This window comes from Narcine bancroftii, chromosome 7 (genome assembly GCF_036971445.1).
Source record: "Narcine bancroftii isolate sNarBan1 chromosome 7, sNarBan1.hap1, whole genome shotgun sequence".
In the NCBI taxonomy this organism is placed as follows: domain Eukaryota; kingdom Metazoa; phylum Chordata; class Chondrichthyes; order Torpediniformes; family Narcinidae; genus Narcine; species Narcine bancroftii.
The window spans coordinates 212,509,554-212,533,362 of record NC_091475.1 but is presented as its reverse complement, the minus strand read 5'-3'; the positions used below and the strand labels follow the sequence as shown (position 1 = coordinate 212,533,362).

The 23,809-nt window shown below is 43.1% G+C and overlaps 1 protein-coding gene across 2 annotated transcripts in view; it reads left to right on the top strand.

Moving 5' to 3' along the window:
* Positions 1 to 13,492, top strand: part of LOC138739679 (E3 ubiquitin ligase Rnf121) — a 92,349-nt gene extending 78,857 nt beyond the window's left edge. For both annotated transcript variants that reach the window (XM_069892231.1, XM_069892230.1), the window contains 2 exons: positions 3,405 to 3,506; positions 12,868 to 13,492. In XM_069892231.1, the coding sequence (XP_069748332.1) occupies positions 3,405 to 3,506; positions 12,868 to 12,988 (223 nt within the window). In that variant the 3' untranslated portion in view covers positions 12,989 to 13,492. The remainder of the gene's footprint in view (positions 1 to 3,404; positions 3,507 to 12,867) is intronic.
* Positions 13,493 to 23,809: the final 10,317 nt, after the last annotated feature.

The following is a 23,809-nucleotide window of genomic DNA, read 5'->3' as shown; positions in this document are numbered from 1 at the left end:
CCCAGTGCAGACCCATCTCTGTAGCAATGAACTCTCTTAGAGTACAGTGCAGGCTGAATATAATGCACATCTCCCTGGGCCCTGTCCTGCCAAGAAGGCACAATTTCAGGATTGAAGGGCGTGTGCTTCGAGGAAGTTCTTTAGCCAGAAGGTGGTGAACTGTGGAGGCCAAGTTATTTAAGGCAGAGATTGAGAGGTTTGTGATTAGCCCGGGCATCAAAGGTTATGGGGAGAAGGCCGGGCAGTGGGACTGAGTGGGAAAATGGATCAATTTGTATTACATAGCGGAGTGGACTCAATTGGCTGAATGGCCTATTTTTGTTCCTCTGCCCTGTGGAGTTGCAGGTATTGTGTCAATATAATTTCCTGACTAGATCTCAGAATTTCAATGAATTTGATCCCCAGTAATAATAGTTGGGGGGGGGTAAAATAATTTCTTTTAAATCTACTTCTGCCCTGTGTCATCTAACAAGGTGATACATTCCATTTCCTATCCTAGCTCTCTATTGGATCCATGGATGGAAGCTATGGAGTGGATGCAGAGGAGATTTACCAGGATGTTACCTGGATTGGAAAATAAGTCTTATGAGGCAAATTAAGTCTTAGCAGAGCTGACATTTTTTTCTTTCAAGCGAAGAAGGATGAAAGGTGACTTAATTGAGGTCTGCAAGATTCTGAGAAGCATAGATGGGGTAGATGGCCAGCTCCTTATTTCTAGGGCAGGATTAGCAAACACCAGAGGATGTGTGTACAAAGTGAAGGGAGGAAAGTTTACGGGAGGCGTCAGGGGTGGGTTTTTTACACAGAGAGTTGTGGGGGCCTGGAATGCCTTGCCAGGGGACGATGATGGAGGCTGGAACATGAGGAACAATTAAGAAGAAAAATAGAGGGTTACAAGGCAGGAAGGGTTTAGTACTTTTTTTGGAACATCATCAAGGGCCGAAGGGCCTATACTGTGCTGTAGTGTTCTATAAGCCATGCAATAGTACCAGACTCTCTTGGAGCTGAATTACAATGACACCATTCAGTAGGGTTAGGGTTAGGTCGTGGCTCAGATTAACTGACTCATTGACATCTGCCGGGCTGATTCATTATTTTTATTCACAGGATGTGAAAGTCATTGAGTATCAGTATTTATTGTCCATCCCTGCTGTGCCTTATCCAAGAGGCAGTTGACTCATTCACGTCAGAGAGTCTGGAGCAGTGGGTTCGCAAAACCTGCTCCTTTCTTTGTCAGAATGACATTATTGAATCACATGCAAATCACAAAGGTGGTGAAGAAATTCAGTAGACCACACAGCATCCAGACGATATGAAGGGCCCCAGCCTTTTGTCCTGATGAAGCCATGTAATGCACTCAACCCCAGCACAACAATGAACCGTGGACATTGCTGTTGAACCGTAGAACAATGCAACACAGAAGACAGGCTCTTCAGCCCTTCTAGTCCATGCCAAACTATTATTCTACCTAGACCCATTGTCCTGCACCTCAGTCGATAGCCCTCCATACCAATCCAATCCATGGACCTGTCCAAATTCTCCTTAAATGTTAAAATTGAGCCCGCATTCACAACTTCAGCTGGCCGCTTGTTTCACACTCCCACCCCTCTCTGTGTGAAGAAGTTCCTCCTAAACCTTTCCCCTTTCACCCTTAACCCATGTTCTCTAGTTTGTATCTCACCTCCCCTCAGTGGAAAAAGCTGATCTACATTTACTCTGTCTCTCCCCCTCATAATTTTAAATACCTCGATTCGATCAAATCTCCCCTCATTCTTCTACGCTCCAGGGAATAAAGTCCTAACCTGTTTAACTTCTCCCTGTAACTCAGTTCCTGAAGTCTGGGCAACATTATAGTAAATCCTCTCTGCACCCTTGCTATCTTAATGGTATTTTTCCTGTAGTTAGGTGACCAAAACTGCACACAATCCTCCAAATTTGCCCTCACCAAGGTCTTGAACATCTTTAACATAACGTATTAACAAATTGTTTTTCAGGAAGTAGATTCTTATCCTTTGAACAAATGAGAGATAAGTACAATATAACTGGAGATACAGCGCTGGCATATTACCAACTGAGATCCTACTTGAAGGATAAATTAGGAAGCAATTTGAGTTTGCCAGAGGGAAGTAACCTTGAATATGTGATTACAGATACAATGTTAATCAAAAGATTTATAACAAATATGTATATTAAACTGCAAGAAAAGGAGAAGGAGGAAACAAATGGTAAAACTAAACAAAAATGGGAACAAGATTTAAATATAAAGATAAAAAAGGAAACATGAGAGAAATTATGTTCTGGAACGATGAGAAATACAATAAATACGAGGCTACGTATGATACAATATAATTGGTTACACAGACTATACATTACACCTCAAAAGTTAAATAAATGGGACCTAACAGTATCTGATAGATGTTTTCGATGTAAAAAAGAAATGGGAACAACAATTCATGCAATCTGGACATGTGAGAGAGTAGAAAAATTTTGGGAAGATCTCAATCAGATATTAAATAAAATAACAGAAAACAATATACCAAAGAATCCAGAGATCTTTCTCCTAAGTAACATAAAAAACAAAGAATTTGGAATTGATTTGGAGGATGCACAAAAAAGATTTGTTAAGATAGCCCTAGCCGTAGCAAAAAAATGTATTATGTCAACCTGGACATTGGAAGATAATTTGAAAATACAACAATGGTATATAGAAATGAATAAATGTATTCCATTAGAAAAAATAACATATAGTTTAAGAAATAATATTGAAATATTCGAACAAATATGGGAGCCTTACATTAAATACAATAGCGAAAACCTACCGGGGACAAACATTACCTAAGTTGATGGAAGGAGAAGGAAAGAAAAGAATGGACTCAGTAGAATTTCTGGTGTATTTTTGTTGAATGACAACATTGTCTGACTGGTTTAATGCAACCTAGATTGTATACCTAAAATGGATGGGAGGGGGGGGTGGGGGGGGTGGGTTGGGAGGAGGGAGGAGGGGGGAGAAAATGTCACTGTATATGTGTGAAAAAGAAAAAGTGTATATCATGGCTAATGTGATTTATGGTGTGAAAAATAAAAAAATTTTTAAAAATTTAAAAAAAAATTACGTATTAACTCAGAGACTGTAGGGTCATGGTCTGGATCTGGGTCAAACTTTAAATTGTTGATTTACTTAATTACTTGAATTTGCGTTCTTCAGTAGAATCAGTGGTTCTGAACTGCTAAATTAACCATTCAACATTACAAGGTTACTCTCTGCGATGTGGGCTCAGCAGGCTGTCAATGCCTTTAATGGAGATGCATTCTGTCCTCGCATTGCGGGCTGGCTCTCAGTCATTTCACACTGCACCTGCAATCCAGCAGTCTCTGCTCATTTCTCCTTAATCATGGTTCTTCAGGTTCCACGAGTTCTGCATTCGAGGCTGGTGCATTGTGGGGAAGAAACAGACCTGTCCATACTGCAAAGAGAAGGTGGATCTAAAGAGGATGTTCAGTAATCCGTATCCTTTCACAACGCAAGAAAAAAGAATCAGTGCTCTGGCAGAATATCATGTATCAAAAAAAATTATCACAAGGATGTTGCCAGGACTTGGGGGCCTTGGGAGAGGTGGAACAGGTTGGGGCTTTATTCCTTGGAGCACAGGAGGATGAGGGGTGATCTCACAGAGGTGGACAGAATCATGAGGGGAATAGATTGGGTGAACGCAGAGAGACTTTTGCTTAGAGTGGGGGAATTGGTAACCAGAGGACACGGGTTTAAGGTAAGAGGGGGAGAGATTTAACAGGAACCTGAAGAGTAACTTTTACACAGGGTGGTGGGTGTGTGGAATGGGCTCGCAGAAGAGGTGGTTGAGGCAGGCTCTATTGCAGTGTTACCCAAACATTTGGACAGATACACAAATGTGTTTAGTGGATATGAACCAAATGTAGGCAGGTGGGGCAGTTTGATTGGTATGGGCCAAAGGCCCTGTTCCCACTCAGAATGACGTGATGAAAGGAATGGGTGGATTTGAGTAAAGCTCCCACTGAGATGTCCTGTCTCACCTCTATGTCTCCGTGCTTTTTGCCATGCATTTGAAGGCATTTTTAAGGCACTGCTACCTGATGATTGGGAATGTTCAGACAAAATCATTCTTGATCCATTGTAGCTTGTCTGTCTGTGCCTTGGCTCAGCCATTCTCAACAGGGGGCCATGCAATAAAATAACAAAATATCTTTTTTTTAATGTAGTTTGGTCAGAGAAAAGTACCTGAAGAAACCAACTAAACTTGACCGCTTCACAGGGAAGGGGACCCATAGCCTTTGAGCTGAGTCCTAAGGGGGCCATAGCCAAACAAGGTTGAGAATGGCTGCTTCGCTGATCCCTCCGATCCATATAACGTGTTCACTTTTGTTTTGGTGACATTCCCCAACAAAGGCAACACGGAGTAGTGGTAAGTGCAACACCTTTACAGTGCCAGCGATTGGAACCGGATCGGGGTTCAAATTCTGCGCTGTCAGTAAGGAGCTTGTACGTTCTCCCCATGTCTGTGTGAGTTTTACCCAGGAGTTCTAGTTTCCTCCCACCCTTCAAAAACATACCGGGGGTGTAGGTTAATAGGGTGTAAATTAGGCAGCACAGACTCATGGGTGGAAATGGCCAGTTACCGTGCTGTCTGTCTAAATTTAAAAAAAATAGATTTAAGTGAGATGAGTTTTGGGGTAAAGTGTGCAGTGTTTTCATTTGTTAAATCTTTATAAGATGTGATCTTTATAAATGACCTGGATGAAGAAGGGGAAGGATGGGTCAGTAAGTTTGCAAATGATATGAAGGTTGGAAGAGTTGTAGATGGTGCTGAAGGTTGTCGAAGGTTAGGATGTAGAGTTGGGCAGAAAAATGTCAGATGGAGTTCAATCAGGATAGTGTGAGGAGATGCATTTTGGAAGGACAAACCAGAAGGCTGAGTACAGGGTCAATAGTCGGATACTCGGCAGTGTGGATGACACCTGGGGGTCTGAATCCATGCATCCCTCAAGGTTGCCACACAGGTTGCTAAGGTAGTTAAGAAGGCCTATGGGATGCTGGGATTCATTAATGAGTTTGTTATGAGCCCAGAAAACTCCAAAAACCAGCCGCAATAGAAATTCAACAAGACCATGGTCACTTAAACAAAAACATCTTTAATTTTCTTCATACATAATAATAAGATAAATATTTGACTTATTACCACTAACCTAATTTAACCCCCTTCTAATTCTAAGCACACGTGTATGTAATGTGTATGTGTTCAGGAAAGTTCTTTGTTTCACTGTCCACTCATTCACTTTTCACTTCTCCAAGTTCACTGGTATCAGGCAATTTTCCACACTGTGCACAGAATTTAACATTTATGATCTTCACCAGGCTCTGGTGCTTTAATTTGTTCTTCATTGGACCCACACAAACTGATCTCCTTCAATCAGCCACTTCAGTGTCTTGCTGAAGAAACTTGCCCCATCATGGGGTTTCCAGAAGATGACCTCTTCTTCCAAGTTACCACAGAGCTCTTTTGCCCCTATTTCGGGAGAAACACATTAACCAGCCTCTTCCTCTTGTAATTGACTACAAGGGTTTAGAATAGGCCAAACTCTGAACTCAAAACCCGTCTTCAAATGGGGTCTAATAGCAGGACTGCAAAACTTGTAGTTTTCAACACTTCTTCCTGCTGTAAATATACTCTCTCTCTCTCTCTCTCTCTCTCTCTCTCTCTCTCTCTCTCTCTCCACAAAGAGAATAGCATGTTTTTTCTTTCTGTTTCCAAAACCACATGACCCCACTTAGAACAACAAACTTCAACCAGACTTGGATCACTGGCACCAGCAAAAGATTAATCTGTTTCTGAGCCTGGCCATCTGTTCTAAAGACAATAGTCCATTTCAATTTCACAACATGTCCAATTAACATCTACTAATGAAGTCTTCATAGGCACTCTTCAAAATCACTGTAAAGACACTGGCAGAAGTGAAGGCTTCACTTTAAGCATAGCTCTTGCATTTTAAATGAGATGTCTGTTTGTGAAGTGTGACATAAACCCCCACCATCTAACCTTACCCCTTCAGATATATTGTATTCCATAATTGTGTTAAATTATTCTGTAACAAGTTCAAGAGGTTATGTCGCAACTCTCTAAATTACTTGGATCAGTTCTGGTCACCTCATTATAGGAAAGATGTGGAAGCTATGGAGAGAGTGCAGAGGAGATTTACCAGGATGTTGCCTGGATTTGAAAATAAGTCTTATGAGACAAGGTTAGCGGAGCTGGGACATTTTGGAGTGTAGAAGGATGAGAAGAGACTAAAATGTTGCCTGGATTTCAGAATCTAGATTACAAAAAAAGATTGAGCAGATTAGATCTTCTTTCATTGAAGTGTAGAAGGTTGAGGGGGATTTGATGAGGTATTTAAATTTATGAGGGGCATAGATAGAGTAGATGTGAATAGACTCTTTCCCTTGAGGGTAGGTGAGATTCAAACAAGAGGTTACGAGTTAAGAGATGGGGCAAAAGTTTAGAAGTAACATGAAAGGGAACTTCTTCACTCAGAGAGTGGTGGCTGAGTGGAATGACCTTCTGGAAGAGGTGGTCGCAGCAAAGTCAATTTTGTCATTTAAGGAAAAGTTGGATAGGTGTATGGATGAGAGGGGATTGGAGGGTTATGGGCAAAGTGCAGGTAGGTGGGACTAGAGGAGATCACTTAGATCGGTACTGACTAGAGGGGACGAGATGGCCTGTTTCCCTACTGTAATTGTTACATGGTTAATAGAGAGATCTACAAGATTCTGAGAGGCATAGATAGGGTGACGGCCAGTACCTGTTTCCCAGGGCAGGATCAGCAAACACCAGAGGATGTGTGTTCAAAGTGAAGGGAGGGAAGTTTAGGGGAGTCGTCAGGGGTGAGAAAAAAAAATGTACACAGAGAATTGTGGGGGCCTGGAATGCCTTGCCAGGGGTGGGGGTGGAGGCTGAAACATTAAAGGCATTTAAGAGCCTTTTAGGAATATGGAAGGAGGAAAAAGAGGTTCACAGGATAGGGGGGGGGGTTTAGTATTTTTGTTTAAGGCACAACATCGAGAGCTGAAGGGCCTGTACTGTGCTGTAGTGTTCTATGCTCTAAACTTCTCTGATGTCAAACTTGGTGTGTCTAATCGCTTTGGTTTGGCCCTTCAACTCACAATGTTGTGCCAACTTGCGTAAGCCAGGACCTGTTTTTGTGCTGGTAATGTGCCGTGGGTCTATAGAAAGATGTCACTAAATTGGAAAGAGTGCAGAAAAAAATTAGACTAGTAATTAGACTAGTAATTAGAGACTAGTAATGACTAATAATTAGACTAGTAAAATTAATGAGACTAGTAATGACTAGTAATTAGACTAGTAATTAGAGACTAGTAAAATTAGAGACTAGTAATGACTAGTAATTAGACTAGAAAAATTAGAGACTAGTAATGACTAGTAATTAGACTAGTAAAATTAGAGACTAGTAATGACTAGTAATTAGACTAGTAAAATTAGAGACTAGTAATGACTAGTAATTAGACTAGTAAAATTAGAGACTAGTAATTAGACTAGTAAAATTAATGAGACTAGTAATGACTAGTAATTAGACTAGTAATGACTAGTAATTAGACTAGTAAAATTAATGAGACTAGTAATGACTAGTAATTAGACTAGTAAAATTAATGAGACTAGTAATTAGACTAGTAAAATTAATGAGACTAGTAATGACTAGTAATTAGACTAGTAATGACTAGTAATTAGACTAGTAAAATTAATGAGACTAGTAATGACTAGTAATTAGACTAGTAAAATTAGAGACTAGTAATTAGACTAGTAAAATTAGAGACTAGTAATGACTAGTAATTAGACTAGTAATGACTAGTAATTAGACTAGTAAAATTAATGAGACTAGTAATGACTAGTAATTAGACTAGTAAAATTAATGAGACTAGTAATTAGACTAGTAAAATTAATGAGACTAGTAATGACTAGTAATTAGACTAGTAAAATTAGAGACTAGTAATGACTAGTAATTAGACTAGTAAAATTAGAGACTAGTAATGACTAGTAATTAGACTAGTAAAATTAGAGACTAGTAATGACTAGTAATTAGACTAGTAAAATTAGAGACTAGTAATTAGACTAGTAAAATTAGAGACTAGTAATGACTAGTAATTAGACTAGTAAAATTAATGAGACTAGTAATGACTAGTAATTAGACTAGTAAAATTAGAGACTAGTAATTAGACTAGTAAAATTAGAGACTAGTAATGACTAGTAATTAGACTAGTAATGACTAGTAATTAGACTAGTAAAATTAATGAGACTAGTAATGACTAGTAATTAGACTAGTAAAATTAGAGACTAGTAATGACTAGTAATTAGACTAGTAAAATTAGAGACTAGTAATTAGACTAGTAAAATTAATGAGACTAGTAATGACTAGTAATTAGACTAGTAAAATTAGAGACTAGTAATGACTAGTAATTAGACTAGTAAAATTAGAAACTAGTAATAAAACTGAAGGGCTTGAATTGGAAGCAGAGACTGGATAGGCTGGGACTTGTCTCCTGGAGAGTGGGAGGTGGAGGGAAGGGTATGGATATGGTAAACAATTACCGACTTTTTCCCAGGGGAGGGAAGTCTGAAGCAAGAGGTCATGGGCAGCATTTAGCACAATGCTGTTACAGTGCCAGGGTTTGAATGGTGAGTGTATAGAAGGAAGTGTTAGAGGCAGGTACAATTAAAATGTTTAAAAAGAATTTAGACAGATACATGGATAGGAAAGGTTTTGAGGGGTATTGGCAAGATGCAGACAAATGAAACTAAGTTGGGTTGGCAATTTGGTCGCACAGGTAGGTAGGGCTGAGGGCCAGTTTTCACACAGTAAAACTAAGGGGAGTGGATTGACAAGTCCTGGTCTCCACATCAAATAGCCTTACTGAAATGCCTACTGGTGCCTTCCCCTATTCCTGATTTGGTCAGTCACACTGAGATTTCTGGGACTCGGCAATGAAACTGCTTTGTTAAAAAAAAAATCTTATTCAGAAGTTCCCAGAACTGGATTGGAAACTTTCAGTGCCAAAACTCCCTTGCAATGATGGCGTGTTGAGTGGCTGAAGATACGAGTGTGCACTGTTTGAGGACGTAATTCCTACATGCAAACTCGACGCCTTCTCAATACAAGAGCAATGAATCTCCCTGGCCAAAAGTCTCTCTCCCTGCAGCAGCCCAAGTAATGACTTGTGGGCTGGAACTACACCATTTTTTTGACCAGTGGGTTTTGCACAGTAGGTAGCTGAAGATGCTTATTTAATCTAATAAAGAGAGAGGTCAATGCAAGAAGGAATTTTGATTTAATATAGCATTCTTGGTGGAAGAGAAGCTGACAAGTTGTGTGGCAAACACAGTTCTTAGAATGGAAGTTTGTTGCTTGGTGTTCCATCATCTGCTGTGTCTCATGATCCTTGTTCAGAATGGACACTATTTAACTCATCAACCTCTGTTGGTTCTTTGAAAGTTCTGCAATTTCTTTTCACTCAATCATAGAGATTTTCTCCCTTATTTAATTCTACTGTGAAAGTTCATGTCAAATTGGTTCCACTCACTGGTATTCAGTCAGCTTCCTCTCCACCGCCATCAACTCTGCCCTTGCTCACAAATCCATTACCCGCACACCTGCTCCCATGCACAACAAGTACAGGATTTCCTCTTGCCCTCACTACCACTACACCAGCCTCCCCATCCAGCACATCCTCCTCTGCCATTTCCACCACCTACTCCATGATCCCATCACCAGATGCATCTTCCCTTCTCCTCCCCTCTCTGCCTTCCGCAGGGAGAGTGGAAGGCTCAAAATGAGTATTTCTCTTGGAGAAAGTCATGGTGGCTGGAAAACTCAAGGTAGTGAAATCCATATTACAGAAGAGGAGGTGGTCTGATCCCAGAATGCTAGGGCCAGCTTGGGATGTAATTGCAGGTCCCCTGGCAGAGATATGTGTATTAATAACACAGAAATGGTGGAGGAATTCAGCAAGACCATCTTCCGTCTAGGCACCCTCCAACCAGATGGCATTAACATCAACCTCCACTTTCTGTTAGCTTCCGTCTAGGCACCCTCCAACCAGATGGCATTAACATCAACCTCCACTTTCTGTTAGCTTCCGTCTAGGCACCCTCCAACCAGATGGCATTAACATCAACCTCCACTTTCAGTTAGCTTCCGTCTAGGCACCCTCCAACCAGATGGCATTAACATCAACCTCCACTTTCTATTAGCTTCCCAACCCCATCTATCCCTATATATCTTTTCCTCTAGTTCTGTCTCTCTCCCTCAGTTCTGCTTTCACAGCCCCATCCTCACACCCAATCAATTCTCACCTTTCTTCTCTCCTGGCCTTCCATACAGATCCAATTACACCTTTTGTCTGTTGATCTGTGCTCCTGCCCCTTCCCTTTTAATTCAGGTGCCTGTCTGCTTTTTGCTCTAAGGTACGAGCTCAGACCTGAAACATTGGTGAGATATCTTTACCACCAATGGGCACTGCAAGACCTCTGAGTTCCTTCAGCACTTTTGTGCTTTTATTACAGTCACAGTGTCTGCAGACTTTCGTACTTGGCAGTGAGATTTGTATGGTTGTCAGGCATGAGCGGGGTGCTGGAGACTGGGAGAGATGGTGCTAATGTTGTTCAATTTTTAAGAAAGGCTGCAAAGACAAGCAGGAAACCACCCACCATCTGGTGCAGATGTACCAACGTTCTTTCTCACCGCAGCTGTAAAGGTCCACGAGATGAAGTTCAAAGTTTAGATTTATTGTCAGAGAACATACAACCTCAAGATTCTTTTTCCTGTGGGCGCGGCAGAATTACCACTTAATAGCAGTGCAAAAAAAAGTACTCACAAAATGATACGGATGCAAAAGAGAGAAATTTAAACAAACTGTGCAAATCAGAAAATAAACTGACAAGATCTGAATAAATAAAATCACAATAATGTGCCATGTGACAGAAAAAGAGACAAATATAAAAGGATAAATATTCACAGTTGCAGTTAGTACAAAAAAAAGTTTTGTTTAAATGGTTCAGACTGATTTCTGTTGCTCCCAGAGTAGTTTATGGTTGGGATAGGTGTTTCTTTCTGCAGCATCAAGAAAGCAGCACCAACAAAAAGGGGAGCCCAAGTGGAGCAGCCAGGTCGAGAATGGGACTTATTCACCGATTTATTGTCAGAGAACATGCATGACATCACGTACATCCTTGAGATTCTTTTTCCTGCGGGCTAGACAGAATTACCAATTACTGGTAGTGCAAAAAAAACTGTACACATGGAAACAAATAAAGAAGTGTAGACAGAGAGTGTATGTATACAAACTGTACAATGCAGAGAGAAGTGTTAAAAATCAGTAAAGTGCACAAGAATCCTTAAATGAGTTGAGTTTGTTGTTGAAGAGTCTGATGATGGAGGGGGAGCAGCTGTTCCTGAACCTGGTGGTGCGAGTCTTGTGGCCCCAAGATCTCTTTCCTGATGGCAGCAGCACGATAGAGCGTGTGCTGGGTGGTGTGGATCCTTGATCATTGCTTCTGCTCTCCGACGGTAGCGTCCCCTTTAGATGTTATTGATAGTGGCGAGAGATTTGCCTGTGATGGTCCTGGGCTGTGTCCACTACCTTTTGCAGGGCTTTACGCTCAGAGGTATTGGTGTCTCCATACCAGACCGTGATGCAGCCAGTCAGCACACTTTCCACCACACCTCTGTAGAAATTTGCCAGGGTTTCTGGTGTCAAACTAAACTTTCACAAACTCCTGAGGAAGTAGAGGCACTGACGTGTCATTAGTGTGTTGGGTCCAGGAAAGATCTTCCAAGAACTTAAATTTGCTCACCCTCTCCATTTCTGATCCCCCAATGATCACTGGATTGTATATTGTTGGTAATTTATAGATGGTATTATTGTTGAACCAAGCCATGCAGTTGTAGGCATAAAGTGTGTAGAGCAGCCCTGTGGTGCTCCAATACTATAGAGATTGTGGAGGGGATGTTCTTACTAATCCTTTGTCTCAAGATGCTTTAGTGAGCAGAGGTTGAGAAAATAGTGCTGGTGTTGGCTGTGACAGTGACTGTATAGGATAAAGGTTGCAGCAAAAAGGCACAGGTAGGAGTAGGTGAGGTCAGGCAAGGCGTTATTGTACAGACTGAGCATTGGGAATGACAGTCTGGGAAGAGGTTGCTGCTTGTCGGATATGGGGAATCTATTTATTATAGCCACAGTCAAGGAACAGAGTAGGCAAAGTGGGAAAGTGCTTAATTGTGGAAGGGCTAATTACAATGAGATTAGGCAGGAAAGTAAATTGAGAACTGATCTTCTCATCTGGCGCCTGCTGACATTTTGCTCATACCTTGATGAAGGGCTCAAGCCCGAAACGTTGGTTCTGTATCTTTATCGTTGCGTTATAAAGGACACTGTCTGACCTGCTGAGTTTCTCCAGCTTTTGTGCTTTTACTTCATCCAGACTTTTGTGTTTCACTTCTTTCCCACTGAGGTCTTGAAGAATTGGATTGTTGTGAAGCATATTTTCATAAATTGGCAGAAGATTGTGTGCTGGAGGACCTGTACTGTGATGGAATGTTCTCTGATGGTGCAGGGGGTGGGGAGACTGAATAATTCTTTTTGTCAGTCTTCCTTGTTGTTCAGGAAACTGTGAGGAAATTGTGTCTGTTTTTGTAGAAACTTTATCCCCGACTCATTGAATCACCTTCTGCTTGACGTGCACTCTTCATATTCAGGAAGTTGATTGTGTTTCCCCTTTTCGGTCATATGCTTCAAAGTGTTATTTCTTTAACCTTCTTTCACAGCTGGGAGCGTCCTCATGTAATGTATGGCCAGTTACTGGATTGGTTACGTTACTTGGTTGCTTGGCAACCAGTGATCATTGGGATAGTTCAAGGCATCAACTACAGTCTGGGGCTGGAGTAAATATGCCCCGACCTCACCTGAATTTTTTTTTTAAACCCTTGGCCCACTCCCCTCCTCCCCAAAACTCCAGTCCCATGGACGGCACCAGTCAGTATGTTCTGGGAAATTCTAGTGGATGGACCTGCAGAGAAGAACCATCCGCTCTGCCATTTGGACATTGGGCTCTGAGGAATAAGGCTGTCTTTACCCTCCTGAAGGACACAAAGACTTGAATTGGCCAATTTCTGCTGCCTCTCGTTTTGCGAAGCAACCTGTGGCTCCGAACGGCCTCCTGTTCCAGTGCCAGGCTCAAGAGGCTGAGTAGCCACCTGTCTGACATCCTTAAGCAGCTGAATGATCTCCTCTTGTCCCTGACCAGCACCCTTGACGGACTGAATGACCTCCTAAATATGCAGGTTAACGTGGTGGTTGTCAGTCCCAAATGTTCCATGAAGATTTTGATCTGCCCACAGACTGGAAGTTGTGAATTTCTTAGAAACAAATAAACTGTTTTCTGGCACTCTGCATGGTTAGGGCTGTCGCTAGATTGGTCTGACAGGAGCTTGAGAGCTCCCTGATTGTGGTGGGTGAAGCTGATGTGGGTTCTTGGCTGAGACCTGCTACGGGCAGCCAATGCCAGCCTGTAACAGGATCAGGAATTGAAAAAGAAGAGGTAGCAAGGGTGGGAGGGAGGAGAGTGGGTGGGTCAGGGTTTCGCGGGAAGCAAAACATTCTCAAATCCACCTTTTTATACTACATGTGTGTGTATATATTAGAGAAAAAATCTGTATTTTTACATTCTCTGATCTTTTGTATTGGATTGTTTGGGAGGTGACCAACAGTTAGTTGGGCTCTCATCCTCTTTTACCGCTTCCCCCAGAGTCCCTACTCGAACTTGCAAACAGCCAGGGAATGAGAGTGACCACGTTTTCCCAAAAAGGCGAAGGTAAAGTGAGGTGGACCCAGGTGCCCTCAGTTAACAGCAGCTGAACTCCACCCACCCTAACTGTGTGAAGTGTCACTGTGTGAGTCTTGTGCGTGAACTCAGTCACACAAGGGACATCCACAGGGGAGAGAGATGCCTGTGATTGTTCTTTGGTGGCTCACTGATCCTTGGTGTGGGGGACGGATGGGAACAGCCAACCTAGTGGAAAGGGCCCAGCTCTCCAACGTGATATACTCCTCTGGGCCTTGGAGTAAAGGCATCATCAGGCCTGTTGATTCATGTACAACTAACACTACATCTAGACTGTGATGCTTTTCCTCAACCAGAGTTGGTTGGTAAACAATCCTTACAGTCGCTGTTGGCCACAATAATGGTGGCCATGATGTTTGCTTCCCCTGCACTCTCTCTCTCTCTCTCTCTCTTCCCCCCCCCCACCACCTCTCACAAACAGGATGGCAAGGTCGGTACTGCTTCTGCTGAGACCTGCTGCAGTGTTCCGGTCCTGTAAGGGAATCTGGTGTGATTCGTATCAATAAACAAGGTAAACATTTGCCACGTTTCTGTGCATTGTGTCCACAAACCGAAGAGGTAACAAGTTCAAGCCAAGAGGACCAAGTTCCCAGCAGGTCTGAGAGGAAGAGGAGGTAGTATCTTTAGGGTTCTTGATTTAAGAAAGGATGTGTTGGCATTGGAGAGGGTTCATAGAAACATAGAAGATAGGAGCAGGAGTAGGTCATTCGACCCTTCGAGCCTGCTCCGCCATTCAACGAGATCATGGCTGATCTTAAAGTTCAGTACCCCGTCCCCGCCTTCTCTCCGTAACCTTTAATACCCTTATACTGAAGAAATAGATCTAATTCCCTCTTAAATAGATTTAATGAACCTGCCTCTACTGCCCTCTGTGGCAATGAATTCCACAGATTCACCACCCTCTGGGTCAAGAAATTCCTCCTCATCTCGGTCCTAAATGGTTTGCCTATTATCCTCAAACCATGGCCCCGGGTTCTGGATTTTCCCATCCTTGGAAACATCCCATCTGCATCCATTCTGTCCAGTCCTGCCAGAATTTTATAGGTCTCTATGAGATCCCCTCTCAATCTTCTAAACTCCAGCGAGTACAATCCCAATTTGCACAATCTTTCCTCCTAAGTCATTCCTGCCGTTCCAGGTATCAGCCTGGTGAATCGCCTCTGCACTCCCTCCATTGCAAGAACATCCTTCCTTAGATCAGGTGACCAAAACTGCACACAATACTCCAGGTGGGGTCTCACCAAGGCCCTGTACAGCTGCAGTAAGGTATCCTTGTTCCTAGACTCAAACCCTCTTGATATGAAGGCCAACATACCATTTGCCTTTTTAACCGCCTGCTGTACCTGCATGCTCGCCTTCAGAGACTGGTGTACAAGTACCCCTAGGTCTCTCTGCACTTCCCCATCTCTTAATCTATTGCCATTCAAATAGTAACCTGCCCTCCAGTTTGTATTACCAAAGTGGATCACCTCACATTTATCCACATTGTAGTGCATTTGCCATGGATCTGCCCAGTCCCTCAATTTATCCAAATCGCACTGGAGCTTCCTGACCCCCTCTTCTGTGCACACAACCCCTCCTAGCTTAGTGTCATCTGCAAATTTGGAGCTATTACATCCAATCCCCTCATCCAGATCATTAATGTAAATTGTGAACAGCTGGGGTCCCAGTACAGATCCCTGTGGCACCCCACTGGTCACCGCCTGCCACTCAGAAAATGAGCCATTTATCCCAACTCTCTGTCTTCTACCTGCCAGCCAGTTCTCAATCCACATCAATACTTTGCCCCCAATCCCATGAGCCTTGATTTTGGAAGCCAGTCGTTTATGCGGGACCTTATCGAAGGCCTTTTGGAAGTCCAGGTCCACCACATCCACTGGCTCTCCCCCATCTATTTTACCTGTCACCATCTCAAAGAATTCCAATAGATTTGTCAAGCACGATTTACCTTTTGTAAATCCATGTTGACTCCGTCCGATCCCTTCTCTGCTAGTCATATGCTCCGCTATTACATCCTTAATAATGGATTCCATCATTTTGCCCACTACTGATGTAAGGCTCACAGGCCGATAATTCCCCGCTTTTTATCTACCCCCCTTTTTAAATAGTGGGGTAACATTCCATGGGTACTGATCCTGAGTCTATCGAGTTCTGGAAAATAATTCTTAAAGCATCTGCTATCTGAATGGCCACTTCCTTGAGTACCCTAGGATGTAGATTATCAGGCCCTTGGGATTTATCTGCCTTCAATCCCATCATTTTCCCCAAGACCATGTCCTTAGAGATACTGATTTCTTTCAGTTCTTCCCTTGCATTAGTCTCTATGTTTCCCAACATCCTTGGGAGGTTATTTGTATCCTCGCTTGTGAAAACAGAACTAAAGTAAGAATTTAATTGGTCTGCCATTTCCTTATTCCCCATTATATATTCCCCTGATTCTGACTGCAAAGGACCTACTCTGGATTTCACCAATCTTTTCCTCTTGACATATTAATAAAAGCTTTTGCAGTCGGTTTTTATATTTGCCGCAAGCTTACTTTCGTAATTTATTTTTGCTCTCTTGATTAATCCCTTTGTCCTCCTTTGCCGCATCTTGAACTGCTCTCAGTCTTCGGTTGCGGTACTTTTTTTGGCCAATTGATATGCTCTCTCTTTGGACCCAATGTTGTCTCTAATTTCCCTTGTTATCCACGGTTGAGTCACCTTTTTTGGTTTATTTTTATGCCAAACCGGTATAAACAATTTTTGCAATTTCTCCATTAGATCTGTGAATGCTTTCCATTGTCTATCCACAGTCGACTCCCCCATAAACACCACCCAATCAATCTTGCTGAACTCCCATCTCATACCATCATAATTCCCTTTATTTAAATTCAGGACCTTAGTCTCGGTTTTAATTTCATCACTCTCCATGTCGAGTGAGAATTCGATCATATTGTGATCACTCCTACCCAAAGGGCCTCGCACAACAAGATTGTTGATTAGCCCCTTTTCATTGCATAATACCCAATCTAAAATGGCCTGCTCCCAAGTTGGTTCCTCGACATATTGGTCTAGATAACCGTCCCGTAAACATTCAAGGAATTCCTCCTCCTCAGTATTTTTACCAATTTGACTAGTCCAATCTGTATGCAACTTAAAATCTCCCATGATGACGGCTGTTCCCTTATTGCACGCTTCTCTAATTTCTCTTTTAATGCCTTCCCTCACCTCTACACTACTATTTGGAGGCCTATATACCACCCCCACTAACGTTTTCCGCCCCTTGCTATTCCTCAGTTCTACCCCTAAAGATTCCGCATCTTCCGAGTTGATATCCTTTCTGTCAATCGTGTCGGTCCCTTCTTTCACCATCAATACTACCCCACCCCCTTTTCTTTCTTGCCAATCCCTCCTAAATATCATATACCCCGGGATGTTAAGTTCCCAGGCTTGCCCACCCTGCAGCCATGTTTCTGTAATCCCAATCAAATCATATTTGTTTATCTCAATTTCCACAGCTAATTCATCTACCTTGTTCCGAATGCTTCTTGCATTAAGATATAAAGCCTTCAGATTTGCTTTTTTCACTCTCCTTGCTCTTTCTGATTTTTTACTTTTGCTGCCTAACCTAATTTTTCCTGTTTTATCTTTTCTGCCCTTTGCCCTATCATACAGGTTCCCACCCCCCTGCCAAATTAGTTTAAACCGCACCCGACGGCTGTACCAAACCTAGCTGCCAATATATTGACCCCTTTTTGTAGAGGTCATGCCTTCCCCAAAAGAGATCCCAGTGATCCAAGAAGCCAAAACCCTGTCCTTTACACCAGCCCCTCAGCCACACATTCATTTTTCTTAACCTTCCATTTTTGTCCTCAGTTGTACTTGGCACAGGTAGCAAACCAGAGATCACCACCCTGGCTGTCCTATTTCTTAGTTTCTGTCCTAGCTCTCTGTAATCCTTTTTCAGTACTTCCTCCTTTTTATCTATGTCATTGGTACCCACATGTACCAAGACATCAGGCTGTTCGTCTTCCCCTTTTAGAATACCCTGGACCCCATTTGAGATATCCCGCACCCTTGCACCAGGGAGGCAGCACACCATGTGGGCATACCTATCTGCCTCACAGAATCTCCTGTCTGTATTTCTGACAATGGAGTCCCAAATGACCACTGCATTCCTCTTTACCTTTTGGTCCACCATGCCAGGCTCAGTGCCAGCGACCTGGTCACTGCTGCCAGCTTCTGTCAGGTCATCTCCCTCAACAGCATCCAACAAAATATACCTGTTACTGAGAGGGATATTCACAGGTGTGCTCTCCATTTTCCTGGTGTTTTTCTTCCCTCCCCTGACAGTTACCCACTCACCTGACACATCTGGTCTTGGGGTAACTCTGTCCCTGAAAGTTGAATCTATCAACTCCTCACTCTCCCTTACCAGCCGTAGGTCCTCAAGTTGCAGCTCCAGTTCCCCAACTCGGTCCTTAAGGAACTGAATCTCGGTGCACCTGACGCAGATGTGGCTATTTGGGAGGGTGGGACTCACCCATGGTTCCCACATCTGACATCCAGTACAAAGCACTAACCCCATAAGCATGACTGAGCTAAAATAATGCCACTTACCTTTCTCCTCGCCTGCTTTTGCCTAAGCCTGTTGAGCCAAAGGCTGGAAGTCCCACTCCTTCAGTGCCCCACTCGCTCAGTGGATTCGCCGGAACGATTCCAGGAATGAAGGGATTAACATGCGAGGAACGGTTGGTGGCTCTTGTACTGAATTCTTTAGAGTTGGAGAACAAAAGGATCGTGAGGGAAGGAGTAGGTCCCTTTAAGGATCAGGAGGGGGCATCTGTGCATTGAAGCAGAGGAGATGGGGAAGATCTAAATTTTAAATTTAGTCGTGTAGCGCCGTTACAGGCTATTTTACCCATGAGACCGTGCTCCCCCACCCCCCCATTAACCTACACTCCTGGTATGTTTTTGAAGGGTGGGAGGAAACCGGAGCCCCCGGGGAAAGCCCACACTGACATGGGGAGAAGGTACAAACTCCTTAAAGCAGGTTTCCAACCCCAGTCAGGTCCTGATTTCTAGCACTGTAAGGACATTCCACGAACTGCTACGCCAACCGTCCTGTCCCTAAAATGTGCATTTGTGAATGTGTTCACTGTGGAGCAAGATGTGCAGGAATGGGAGGTGCCTGCATTACTAGTGAAGAGGGGTTAGCAGTCTTAGATCATATCTACGTGGTTAAATCTCCAGGTCCTGACCAGGTGCATCCCTGAATGTTTGGAAAGGAGATTGTTGGCCTGTGACTGGTGTAGTGGTGGATGACTGCCCATCAGACTGTTGGCTTGTGACTGGTGGTGCCTCAAGGATCAGTGCTGGGACCATTGTTGGTTGTCATCTAGGTCAATGATCTGGATGGTGGTGATTGGATCAACAAGTTTGCAGATGACAAAAAAGCCCCTTTTATAGTGGGGAAAAAAATCAATTGTAAAGACAAATATTCTCTGTCTTTAAATCACTTCACTTAGCTCCATGAAAGGTCCAAAGGAGGATTGACTGGTCGAACTCGTTCCATCTTCCATCCCCCAAGGGGGGTAGTGTCAGAGGAGGAGCAAAGTTGCTCCACCTCCTGCGTAAAAGGAATGCCGCTGAATGTGGCTCCAAAGGGGAGGACTGATGATATTGCAATGACGCTGCCAGCCCCCATATGGTCGAAAGAAGCGATTACGTTGCGCAGGAGATCTGCTTGAGTCCTAAGATGGCTTGCACAGATCTCCACTAGCACTCTCGCCTGCTCTTCATCCGCCATTTCCAGTATAGGCCGCTTTCCCTTCCTGGTGTGTGTATTTGACGGCTCGGTGGTGGGCAGGGCTACTGCACCTCTCACCCCACCTCCTTCAGCTTCGGAAGCCAGCTCGTGAATCACCCCTGCATAAAAGCACCTTGTGACCTGCATTTTTGGTCATTGGCATAAAAAGTAAATTTTCCCTTTTTTTAAAAAACTTGGAACAGGTGATTACGCGCCTTTCGTGTATTTCAAAACCCCTATAGATCTAAGATGTGGACAGAGAGGAGGGTTTTCAAAACTTGCAGAGGGATCTGGACCAGCTGGAAAAATGGGCTGCAAAATAGTAAATTTAATGCAGACAAGTGGGAAATGTTGCATTTTGGAAGGACAAACCAAGAAAGGACATACACGGTGAATGGTCGGGTACTGAGGAGTGCGGTAGAACAGAGGGATCTGGGAATACAGATACATAATTCCCTGAAAGTGGTGTCACAGGTGGACAGGGTTATAAAGAGAGGTTTTGGCATCTTGGCCTTCATAAATCAAAGTATTGAGTATAGAAGTAGGGCTGTAATGGTGAATTAATTTGATGTTGTAGAGGATTTTGGTGAGGCCAAATGTGGAAACTGAATAAACTAGGTCTGTGTTGCTTGGAGTGTAGGAGGTTGAGAGGGAATTATTTAAGTCTACAGTACAAAATCATGAATGGCATAGGATAACATACAGTCTTGTTTCTGGAATTCGACGAGAGGGCATAACTCTGACTTGAGGGAGGGGGGATTTGGAAGAGACGTGAGGGAGCATTTCTTCATTCAGAGGGCAGTAGGCATGTGGAACGAGTTGGCAGACTCAGTGGTGGAGGCAGGCAGGTTGGGTTCCTTCAAGAAATTCTTGGATAACTCTGTGGATGGGGGAGGGGGCATTGGCAGAGTGTAGGACTCGTGGGACTAAAGCAGGAGGACACATTGCTCAATGAGGCGACTGGGCCATGTGGGCTTGTCTCTGTACAGCTGTGACTTTATAAGTCTGACTGAGCAGCAGCTGCCATACAAATGGTGTCACTGAATTAATTCAGGGACGGGAGACATTGACCTGTGCAATTGTGTGTAGTTCCAGGATGTCATTAAGAACCATAGAACATTACAGCACAGAAACAGGCTATTTGGCCCCTTTAGTCTGATGAACTATTTTTCTGCCTTGTCCCACTGACCTGCACCCAGACCATATTCCTCCATACCTCTCCCGTCATGTATCTTTCCAAATGAGCCTGCATTTATGAATTCAGCTGGCAACTTGTTCCTCACTTCCACTGCTCCCTGCATGAAGAAGTTAAGACCATAAGATATAGGAACAGAAATAGGCCATTCAGCCCATCAATTCTTCCCCACCATTTAATCCATTTTCCCACTCAACCCCACTGCCCGGCCTTCTCCCCATAACCTTTGGTGCCTTGCCAAAACGAGGAACTATCAATCTCTATCTTAAATACACCCAACCCTGACCTCCACAGCTGCCTGAGGCAACAAATTTCATAGATTTACCACCCCTCTGGCTGAAAAAATTTCTCCACATCTCTGTTCTAAGCAGAAGCCTTTCAATCTTGATGTTGTGCCCTCATGTCCTAGACTCTCCCACCGTGGGAAACCAGCTTTCTACATCTTCTCTGTCCATGTATTTCAACATTCAAAATGTTTCATTGAGATTCCCTCCTCATTCTTCTAAATTCCAATCAGTACAGTCCAAGGCCAGTCAAATGCTTCTCATACGATAACCCTTTCATTCCCGGAATCATCCTCGTGAACCTCCTCTGAACCCTCTCCAATGTCAGCACATCCTTTCTTAAACGAGGAACCCAAAACTGCTCACAATCCTCCACGTGAGGTCTCCCCAGGGCCTTAAAAAGCTTCAACATCACATCCCTGCTCTTAGATTCTATTCCTCTTGAAATGAACGCCAGCATCGCATTTGCCTTCTTCACCATTGTCTCAACCTACAAGTTTCCCTTCAGGCTCGGTTAGTGCAATGCTATGTTACAGTAACAGCAATCAGGACGGGGGATTAAATCCCACATTGTCAGTAAGTAGTTTGTACATTCTCCCCGTGTCTACGTGAGTTTACCTGGGGGTTCCTGGTTTTTTTCCCCACTGTTTGAAACGCACCTAGAGTTGTAGATAATTGGGTGTCACAGGCTCATGGCCGAAATGACCAGTTACTATGCTGTATGTCTAAAAAAAATTTTTAATTAAATATCCTGCACGAGGACTCCCAGGTCCCTTTGCAATTGGGTATTTTCAATTTTCTCCCATTTAGAAAATGGTCTACCTGATCATTTTTGCTGCCAAAGTGTGTGACTGTACACTTTCTGACATGATATTTCATTTGCCACTTCTCCTAATCTAAGTCCTTCTGCTGTTTCCTCACCTCTACCTGCTTCTCCACCTACCTTCATAGCATCTGCAAACTTGGCCTCGAAACCATTCATTCCATAATCCAAATCATTGATATACACATTAAAAAAGTGTAATGAAAATCCAAATACACAATAGCTCCCTTACCCAGCCTGTTTGTTATTTCAAGCAATTCCAACAGATTTGAATATTTCCCCTTTTTTTGGTAAATATTTAACCTGCACCTTCCCCATTTCTTGATAAATATTTAACCTGCACCTTCCCCATTTCTTGAAACTCCATCTATTGCTGCTCTGCCATCTTCCCTACTCATGCCCCCATTCCAAACCACTTTGGCAGTTCCTCTCTCATGCCTTTACTTCACTGAAATACCAATACATCTGACTAGTTTCTCCTTGTTAAATCTCAAATTGAACTCAATCATATTGTGGTCACTGCCTCCCAATGGTTACTTTACCCTAAACCAATGGTTCTCAACCTTTTTCTTTCCACTCACATACCACTTTAAGTAATCCCTATACCATCGGTGCTCTGTGATGAGTAAGGGATTGCTTAAGGTGGTATGTGGGTGGAAAGAAAAAGTTTGAAAACCACTATTTTAATTGTACCTAATTGACTCGTTATGTGCACGGTTTCAGAACTCCAAAGGAAATGGCCCAATGACCATTTTTCTCAAGCAAAATATTTCAGTAACAATTGGATCTAGAGCAGTGATTCTCAACCTTCCCTTCCCACCCACATCCCACCTTGAGCAATCCCTTACTCATCACAGAGCACCAATGGCATAGGGATTACTTAAAGTGGTATGTGAGTGGAAAGAAAAAGGTTGAGAACTACTGCCCTAAGCTCTATAATCACCTCCGCTACATTACACAGCACCCAATCCAGTACAACCAAACTCCTTGTGGGCTCATCAAGCTGCTCTAAAAAGCCATCTCATAGGGTTTCTACACATTATCTCTCGAGATCTAGTCCAAACCCGGTTTTACCAATCTACTTGCATGTTAAAATCCCCCATAACATTGCCCTTCTGCCACACCTTTTCTATTTGCTGTTGTAATTTGTTTGCAGGTCTGTATATAACTGCCAACTGTCCTTTTACCCTTGTCATTTCTTAACTCAACCCACAATGATTCTATATTTTCTGATCTGATGTTATCTCTTTCTAATGATGTAATGTTGTTCCTAACTAACAGAGCCACCCTGCCCTCTCTGCTTATCTGCCTATCTTCCATTCAGCTCCCAATGACATCCACCCTTTAGCCACAACTCTGATGGCCACAACACCATACTTGCCAATCTGTAGCTGTGCTACAAGGTCATCCACTTTATTTCTTACTAATGCTGAATCACTAATCAATTTGTCTTCTAAAACACTGTTTTAGAACACCATGAACACTCTTCCCCCGACCTATGTGGACCACCCTCTCCTCACGAATCGATTGGTGTGTTCCAGGGAATAAAGTCCTAACCTGTTCAGTCTTTCCCTTCATTACATCACACATCCAGATTGAATCTATCTGCCACTTTTCTGTCCAACTCAGCAACCTATCTGTATCCTGTTGTAATCTACAACAACTTTCTACACGATCCATGACTCCTCCAACCTTCGTATCATCCCTCCACATCTTCGTTGAGGTCATTTATAAAACTCAGAAAAAGATGGGGGTTCCAGAACAAATCTCTGT